General features: G+C 48.6%; 1 protein-coding gene across 2 annotated transcripts in view; it reads left to right on the top strand.

Moving 5' to 3' along the window:
- The first annotated feature begins 629 nt into the window (after window positions 1–629).
- Window positions 630–9,135, top strand: part of LCMT1 (leucine carboxyl methyltransferase 1) — a 71,700-nt gene continuing 63,194 nt past the window's right edge. For both annotated transcript variants that reach the window (XM_025370603.1, XM_025370602.1), the window contains exon 1: window positions 630–911. In XM_025370603.1, the coding sequence (XP_025226388.1) occupies window positions 799–911 (113 nt within the window). In that variant the 5' untranslated portion in view covers window positions 630–798. The remainder of the gene's footprint in view (window positions 912–9,135) is intronic.

The raw sequence follows: 9,135 nt of genomic DNA, 5'->3' as shown, positions 1-9,135 counted from the left end.
GCCTCAGCCTCCTGAGTAGCCAGGACTAAGGCGGCCACCACCACGCCCGGCTAATTTTTGTACTTTTAGTAACGACGGTGTTTCACCATGTTGGCCAGGCTGGTCTCGAACTCCTGACCTCAGGTGATCCGTCCGCCTCGGCCTCCCACAGTGCTGGGATTACAGGAGTAAACCACCACGCCCGCCCCCCTCACTACATTTCAAAGGCAATTTTGGGTGCAAAGCCCTCAGCACAGTCGCTGGCATAGTCAGCACACAAGAAAATTTTGTAAAATTGAATGACACTGAGCCCGGACTGAACGTAACAACTTATACTTGTTGCTTCTAGTTGGATTCTCTGCCCTTTGCCCGAACGCTGAGGATTCTGCTAGCTGTTCCGCCCTGAGTTAATTATAGCTATAAAATTTCGTGACCAGCCAGCAGAAACCGGACGACTTCTCCAGGCACGTAAGACTACACTTCCCAGAAAGGATTGCGATACTCTTCTACTGTTTAGTTTCTTTTTCCTATGGTCAAATTTCCGGGTTATGTAGGCGGTGCCAAAATAATTATCCAATGAGCAACTTCGTAGGCTGAGCGGGCAGGATAATTGTTCAATGAGCGACTCGGAAGAGGAACCAATAAGCGGAGAGGTTGCTGGGGCAGCCGGCGTGGGCGGCGTCACTGAGCCGCGCCAGCTGAGCCAGGTGGAGCGTTACCGTCTTTTGCTTTCTGCCTGTGACTAGCGCCGTCCCCCACCGCCGGTCGACCCCGCTTCCATGTCCCTGGCGGACACAGCTCCCCGGAACCTCCACGCCCATGGCCACTAGGCAGAGGGAGTCCTCTATTACCTCCTGCTCTTCCGCCTCGAGCTGCGACGCGGACGACGAGGGCGTGCGCGGCACCTGCGAAGATGCTTCCCTGTGCAAGAGGTGCCTGTCGGGCGTGGGGTTCGGGGCCGGCATCTGGGGCGCGGGCCTAGGTGGGAGGCGGGCCTGCGTCTGAAGAATACGCTCGAGGCTGGCAGGGATGCAGCCCCCGCCTCGCACGACCCTCGCTTCCCACCTGTGAAGTGCACGGAGCAGGGCTTCATGTATTTAACGAATCCTTTCTGAGCTTTTGCTGTGAGCCAGGCAGAGGGCAAGCCTGGGTACCGTCTATGGGAGCAGGCCCCTGAACTAGGCAGACGAGGCCTTGGGCTTCTTGGAGCTAAACCCTGCTGGAAAGACAACATGAAGCACATACTAGCTCCAGCCTCGGTGGGTTACGAGGATGAGAGATGTAGGTTCTCTCTCTTCTGTAGGTTGCATTCTTTAGGGGGTTGGCATGATTCCTGTTGTGCACCTGAAACTCAGGACGACGAGGGGAAATAACCCGCCCAGGGCCAGGTTAATATCTCTTTGCAGAGCCAGTAGCACACTAAGTCTCCACTATTAGGGGTGTGGTGGTGGAGATGGGGGCGTAGCCAGCAGAGGTACATGTCAGATAAAGAGAAAACATGAGACTTGAGTGTCCACCATTTATTCTTTCATTCAACAAAAATCTTCGAGAGCTTTGTGCTAGGCCCTTACTTTGGGCTGCTTAGTAGAAGTTCAGTGGTGGAAATACATCAAGAACAAGACAGACATGGTGTCAGACATACTGGAACTCACAGCTTGGTTGGAAAAGAGAGACAGGAAGCTAATAATTATTTATGAAATACATAATTATGATTTTTTTGTGTTGAGTGCTGACAAATACAGCAGTGCCATTAGAGTTTGTAATTTTGTTAATTATGTTTAAGATGAGAAGAGTTCGGGTACGGTGGTTCATGCCTGTAATCCCAGCACTTTGGGAGGCCGAGATGGGCAGATCATGAGGTCTGAAGTTCGAGACCAGGCTGGCCAACATGGTGAAACCCCCGTCTCTACTAAAAATACAAACATTAGCTGGGCATGGTGGCGGGCACCTATAATCCCAGCTACTCGGGAGGCTGAGGCAGGAGAATCGTTTAAACCTGGGAGGCAGAGGTTGCAGTAAGCCAAGATCACGCCATTGCCCTCCAACCTGGGTGAGAGTGTGAGACTACGTCTCAAAAAAAAAAAAAAAAAAAAGAAAAAAGTGAGAAGAAAAGGCTTGAAAAATAGGAAAGTTGTAAGAGAGTGTTCAGAGGAATGTGAACTGTTAGGGGAGCTCAAAGAATGCTTTTAAGGTGGGAGAAGGAGGCTGAGGCCACATAGTGATTGTAGAGTGGGGAAAACCAGTGTGTTGGTTTAAACCGTGCACTTTTTATGGGTTCTTGGGGACTAAACTCTCAGAGCATGGATTCTGGAGCTAGACTCTGTCAAACTGAGCTTTGCCACTTACTGGCAGTATAAAGTCGGGGAAATTACTAAACCTTTCTGTGGCTCAGTTTCCTGATCTGTAAAATGGGGACTATAATAATGCTTCATAGGTGGGCGTGGACAAAAATGATATTTAATATTAGTAGAGCAGTTGGAGCAGTGTCTGGCATGTAGTCTGTGTAAGTGGTGATTGATTAAATCAATAAATACACAAGTATTAAAGTCTTAGAGGCAGTCCCTTGTGAAATTTGTGAATTCGAGTGGATTATACTCAGCCTTTTTTCTTCTGTGGTTTTCAGTTGCTATTGGCCACAGCTGTCTTGGCTTGCTGTAACTTCCACCTGCCGGGTTCAAGTGATTCTCCTGCCTCAGCCTCCCAAGTAGCTGGGATCACAGGCACACACCACCATGCCCGGGTAATTTTTGCATTTTTAGTGGAGACAGGGCTTCACCACGTTGGCCAGGCTGGTCTCGAATTCCTGACCTCAAGTGATCCGCTTGCTTTGGCCTCCCAAAGTGCTGGGATTACAGGCATGAGCCACCCCGCCCAGCTTAGTCTTTTCATTTTTAAAACAGTGATAATAAAGGTAACCTTTATGGGTGTCAGGATTAAATGAGATTATCGATGCAGAGGATCTGACACAAAGTGAAGCCCTCAGTAAATTATTATTGCTAGTTTTGATTTCCCTCCAGGCTGAACACTGTTTATAGTTGCTGAATTTGCAGGAGCTATGAGTTAGGGTGGTTCCTGCTGCCCTGAGTGAGTTGTAGCTATAAAATAAAAAGCCAGTCAGCCTTCTGGGGCACCTATAAATCTTTTACTTCTGTTTAGTTTGCTTCCTCCTTTGGTACAGAGCCCTTCTGGGGATAAGGAGGATGTTACCTGTCTCAGAGGATTGCTGTGCAGGTGAAATGTGGAGTGTTTGCAACAGTGCTTGGCATACTGGAGGTGTTCAGAATTGGTAGTTACTGTCATCACCACCCCTCATGGTCGTCAAACCGTTATCATCATTATGATCCTGGACTTGTGGTATCAGAAATTTTCTGGTTGGATATATTAGGTTTACACTAATTCCATTTGACTCAATAGGTATCAATTGAGCTCTTTTCATGGTAGCGCACTCTCCTTCCCTTCCCTTCTCTGCCTTCCTTATGATGTCTATCATGCTATGCCACTGAGTCTGTTCTCCCTGTTTTGTTTACCTATGACCCAGCCATCCCACCAACCCCTCACTGTGTCCTCTGCAGTTACCACCCGATAATCAACATCAGCTTCTGTTTTGTTAGCCACTCCTTAGCCATTCCCTCCCTCCTTTTGCCTTCACCCTGACCCTTCCCCAGGAATATCCCATCTTGAAGCCCTCTCCTGTGGCTCCTCATTCTTCTCATCCCCTGTGTATCTCAGGATCAGGGGTTTGAGCTTTGTGTCCTCCTGTGTATGTCCCCCGTCTCATTCCATGGAGATCCTTCCTGCCCAGCTGGAGTCCTCCTGATTGCTGTTGTTCACCTTCTTCTGGTCATTCACCTCATTCATGGAAGACTGGGGTGCTTGGCCCACAGTGTCTTCTACCTCACATGACTTCACCTTAGGTGACCTCAGCATCCACATGGAGCCTATGCATGGGGCACTCAATTTCTTGAACACCTGATTTGTAGTAATCACCTCTTCCTATCTGATTCTGTCACCCTTTCCCACCGTGATACCCTGTGCTTTTATCCTGATCCTGCACTGCCTCACAGATGAGAGTGCAACACTCTGCAGCCCTGACCCCTTTTTCCAAGTTGCTTGACCAGTTATTTTCTGTTTCCCATGCTGTGCCCATTTCTTCTTAGCACCTCAGTGGTTTTCTCTATCTTTTAGATGTTCCCTCTGCTGTTACCTCTTAATTGATTACTTAGAGTTCATCCTTCATCCCTCAGTAATTCTGTTGACAGTGCATTTATCTTCCTTGTCCTTTGGTCTTAGTAGACCCAAAATGCTGGTTTAACCAAACTATCCATTTTTGCCTTGAATACAGGTGCTAGAAATCACACAGTAGGGTGGCTTGGTGCCACTACAATCATGTCAGCCAACCGCACCTGTGCCCTTAACAGAACCTGACTATCCTAGTTTGTTTCTCAGATCAACTCACTCTCCCTTTCTCCGGATACTTAATTCAGACGTTTTTCACTTTCTTCAGACTTCTGATTTACCCTACCCCTTTTTTATTCTCAAGATAATATCAGCTATTGCTCAGCATAGAAAATGGGAGCCCTCAGAATGAGACTCCCTTAACTTCCCCCAAGAAACTTTTTTTATTTTGTTTTGAGAGGGAGTTTGGCTCTTGTTGCCCAGGCTGGAGTGCAGTGGCACGATCTTGGCTCACTGCAACTTCTCCCTCCTGGGTTCAAGCGATTCTCCTGCCTCAGCCTCCCGAGTAGCTGGGACTACAGGCACCCCCCACCACACCCAGCTAGTTTTTGTATTTTTAGTAGAGAAGGGGTTTCACCATGTTGGTCAGACCACCATGTTGGTCTCGGGCTCCTAACCTCAGGTGATCCACCTGCCTCAGCCTCCCGAAGTGCTGCGATTACAGGCAAGAGCCCCCGCGCCCGGCCTTCCCCCAAGAAACTTAATCATCTTTTCTTACTTTTACAGTTGTGAATTCCTCCAGTAAAGACCACCAGAAACACACCTGTAGTTAAGCAAGCTGGGGTTATTACTTATTGCAAGGAGGGAAAACTCACACCATGAGAAACTGTGGGTCCCATCAGTAAGAGGGTGTTAGACATTTAGGATCTGGACTTTGGCTGGGCGATTTGGGGGAAGGTCGGATTTTCTCTGTATTGAGTACTGAAAGGAGGTGGGAAAATTCTATCCAGTAGCTCTCTGTTTTCTGGAAGGAGATTTGGCTGGAGTAAGGCTAAAGCTGTAACATGTAAAGAAACCGCAGTCACTTCTATCAGCTGGGAGAAAGAGATGTCTGGTATTCCGTGGGTGGCACAGTGACCTTGATTTTTCTCTGCTTAGACAAAATGATGAGGTGGTCTCGTTTCGTCTCCTGTCATCAGTGATGCAGAGTGCGCTTGTGTGGGTGGTCTGCATGGTTGTTTATGTCCAACAGGAGAACAACATGGCCTTCCTGTGGGTGCCAGCCAGCTTCCAACAACATTAGGCCCTGGCCCGCAGCACCAGGCCAGCTCCTCGAGGTCAGTGCCACTCTTCTCTTTTCTGCAGTGGAGGAGGTGGTAATCCTAGCACTTGGAGAAGCCAAGGTGGCGGATCACTTGAGCTCAGGAGTTCAAGACCAGCCTGGGCAACATGGGGAAACCTCCTCTCTACAAAAAAAAAAAAAAAAAAGAAAAAATTAACCGGTGTTGCGGTGCATGCCAGTAGTCCTATCTGCTTTGGGGCTGGTGTGGGAGATCACTTGAGCCTAGGAGGTCGAGGCTGCAGTGAGCTGAGATTGCGCCACTGCACTGCAGCCTGGGTGACAAAATGAGATCCTGTCTCAAAAAACAAAGAGATAAACCGGAAACTGGGGCTTGCCAGGCAGAAGACAGTAGCAGGAGCAAAGGCATGGAGACTGGAGTAGAGTGGTATATTAGGCGAACTTGACAGAGAGTAGGGAGTGGGTAGCACGTTAGAATTTAGAAAGCTGTTCAGACAGTGAATCACGAAAGGTCCCAAGGAGTGTGGGTTTTATCCTAAGGGATTTTGAGTGGGGAACTGATGTGATCTTGGTTTGTATTTTAGAAAAATTCCAGGCAGCTATGTGGGAGAGGGGTCAGTGACAAAAGGGACGTCTTCCTCTCTTTTCCACAACCATAGCCCTTGCTCACCTGATCTGTTGCAATGCGCTCTTACCTGCTGGCCAGGGTGATTGTCAGGATTGCAAATCTTACTCTGTCACTCACCTAAAAACCTTTTGATTCCCCATCAGCTGCAAGGTAAACATCTGCACTTTGTTGCATGACATACATACTGTACCTTTTCATGATCTGCTCACTCTAACCTGATAGGCCGCCAGCTGGAAATCTCCACTTGGATGTCTCAGTATTATCTCCAGTTCACTATTTCCAAAACTGCTTCATATCAGCTCCTGCCATTCCCAACCTGCAACTCAGTGAATGGTGCCATGGTTTATTCAGTTCACAAGTTAAGGCCAGGTGTGGTGGCCTACACCTGTAATCACAGCACTTTTGGAGCCGAGACGGGTGGATACCTGAGGTCAGGAGTTTGAGACCAACCTGGCCAACATGGTGAAACCCCATCTCTTCTAAAAATACAAAAATTAGCTGGGCATGGTGGTGTGCGCCTGTAATCCCAGCTATTGGGAGGCTGAGGCAGGAGAATCGCTTGAACCAGGGAAGTAGAGGTTGCAGTGTACTGGGATCGTGCTACTGCACTCCAGCCTGGGCGACAGAGGGAGACTCCGTCTCAAAAAAAAAAGAAAAAAAAAAAATTGGCATCGTCTTGGAACTGCCCTTTTACTTTGCCTCTTATGCAATCAGTCACCCAGACCTGTTAACTTTTATCTACTAAGTATTTAGGGGATGAGGGAATTATTTGGCTAAGTAAGGAAAGGAATCAACTTTCCTCAACCTCTGTTTCTGTCGTCTGTGATCTGAACTATGGTACTAGTCTCCGAAATGGGCTCCCCCAATCACTCTTACTTCCCCCAAATCTGTATCTCACACTGAAGCCAGAGGTTTGTAAAAGGCCCGTTTGATCGTGTCACTCCCTAGCTTAATGGCCTCCTGTTGCCATTAGAAAAAGACCAACATTTCTTACGTGGGCTACAGGCCCCGGCCTGCTCTGTGTACTTCCCCAGCCTCACTTCATACCATACTTCCCTCCCCCATCACCGCCATCCCTTCAGTTCATCTAATGTGCCCTGTTTCTTCCATCCTCGGGGCCCTGGAGCATGCCATTCCCTCTGCCTGGAATGCTTCCTCCACCCTCCCTTGCCTGTTTAGTTCCACATTATCTGCTAGGTTAGTGCATTCGCTCCACATTCTTTGTTGAGCACCTGCTCTGGTTGTGGAGGTGCTGTCCTCCACCCTGCCAGTGCAGAAGTGAGCCAAACACAGGATGCAGCTCTTGTGGAGCATTGTTCCTGGAGTGGGAGTGGGTGGGGCATAGCCAGGAAACAAATGAGCACAGTATGTGGCATGTAAGATGGTGGGAGATGCAGTGGGCGTGTTGGAAGGCGTTGTCATCTGAGATGGAGTGGCCAGGGAAGGCCTCACTGAGGTCAGTGGAGAGGAAAGGCTTGCAGGGGGCAGGGAGTGAGCCCTGTGGGTGTCTGGGGAAGCAGTATCCAGCAGAGAGAAGCAGGAGAGTAGAAATGCCCTGAGGCAGGAGCCGGCCTGACCTGTTCCAGGAGCAACAAGACCAGGATGAGGGATGGGGAGGAGTGCAGGATGGATCTGGGACAGCATGGGCGCAGGAGGTGGGGGCAGATGCTGCAGGTCACACGAGGGAGGCTCTCGTAAGGACCCGACTTTTCTTCTCAGTGGGATGGGAGCTGTTGGAGCATTTGGAACTGAAGAGTGAGGTGGCCTGACTTGGTTTTAACAGCATTGCTTCCGCCTCTGTTAGGAGCAGACTGCAGGGGCAAGGACGGAGGCAGGATCAGTTAATTGGCTATAGGGGTGTCCCCTGTGAGACAGGCTGGTGCTTGGATCAGGATAGTGGTGATGGAGGTGCTGAGAATGTATCAGATTCTGGGCTCATTTTGAAGGTGGAGTTGATAGAATGTTCTGGCAGAGTGGATATGGGGTGAGACTGAGGGATCCAATTTGACTCCAAGGCTTTTGGCTTAGCTCAAATGTGGCTCACTCCAAGAGGCCTGTCTGACACCTGCAGACAAGATCTACCTTCTGTTAAATGTTCTATAACACCCTGTTCATCTTCTTGGTGGTCGTCGGCCCAGTTGTAGTTTAGAAAGTGCCTAGTGTTCTGCCAGTGGAATAGACGCGAACTGAGCACAGATCATTCCTACCTTTGCGCCACGTGAGCTGTATTTGTCAGCTGGCCACAGTGACAGGAACTGAGTGCACATGTTCAAGATTGTGTTTCCTGATGAGGTCTTAACATTCTGGTTTTCTGTTTTACTGACTTTTAGTGGTCTGTGTGTTCTAGAAAGCAGACCAGGGCTTATAAGGCTGAAATTTCATTGTGAAAGTTACAGAACTTAATCTCATTTTCAACTGCATGGAAAAATGTTCTCCCCTTTAGCAGGTCACAGGGTCTCTCCACAAAGCCAAGTTTTTCCTCACGGCTTAGCCCAGGGCCTTTCCGGCATCCTGGTGGCATCTTCTTAGCTGTGCCCCAGAGAGTAAAGTCGAGATTGTGATCTGAAATATTTTCAAGGCAGGTGCTGCTTTCCATCCCCAGAGAAGACATGCCACTTCAGAACTAGAACATTCTGTTAAACATGAATTAGCCGTAAAACTTGTCTATCAGGCTGGGTGCAGTGGCTCACACCTGTAATCCCAGCACTTTGGGAGGCCGAGGCAGGCAGATCATGAGGTCAGGAGATGGAGATCATCCTGGCTAACATGGTGAAATCCCGTCTCTACTAAAAATATAAAAAATTAGCTGGGTGTGGCGGCGGGCGCTTGTAATCCCAGCTACTTGGGAGGCTGAGGCAGGAGAATTGCTTGAACCTAGGAGGTAAGGTTGCAGTGAGCCAAGATCGTGCCAGTGCACTCCAGCCTGGGCGACAGAGTGAGACCCTGTCTCAAAAAAAGAAAAAAAAAAGTCCGTCAATAAAGTGAAATTTTATGGTGCTTGATTTCTTTTTTTTTTCTTTTTATTTACTTTTTTTTTTTTTTTTTTTTTTTT

This window comes from Theropithecus gelada, chromosome 20, assembly GCF_003255815.1.
Source record: "Theropithecus gelada isolate Dixy chromosome 20, Tgel_1.0, whole genome shotgun sequence".
NCBI classification, from domain to species: domain Eukaryota; kingdom Metazoa; phylum Chordata; class Mammalia; order Primates; family Cercopithecidae; genus Theropithecus; species Theropithecus gelada.
The sequence above is the reverse complement of the archived record's forward strand: the minus strand, read 5'-3'. Positions and strand labels throughout refer to the sequence as shown.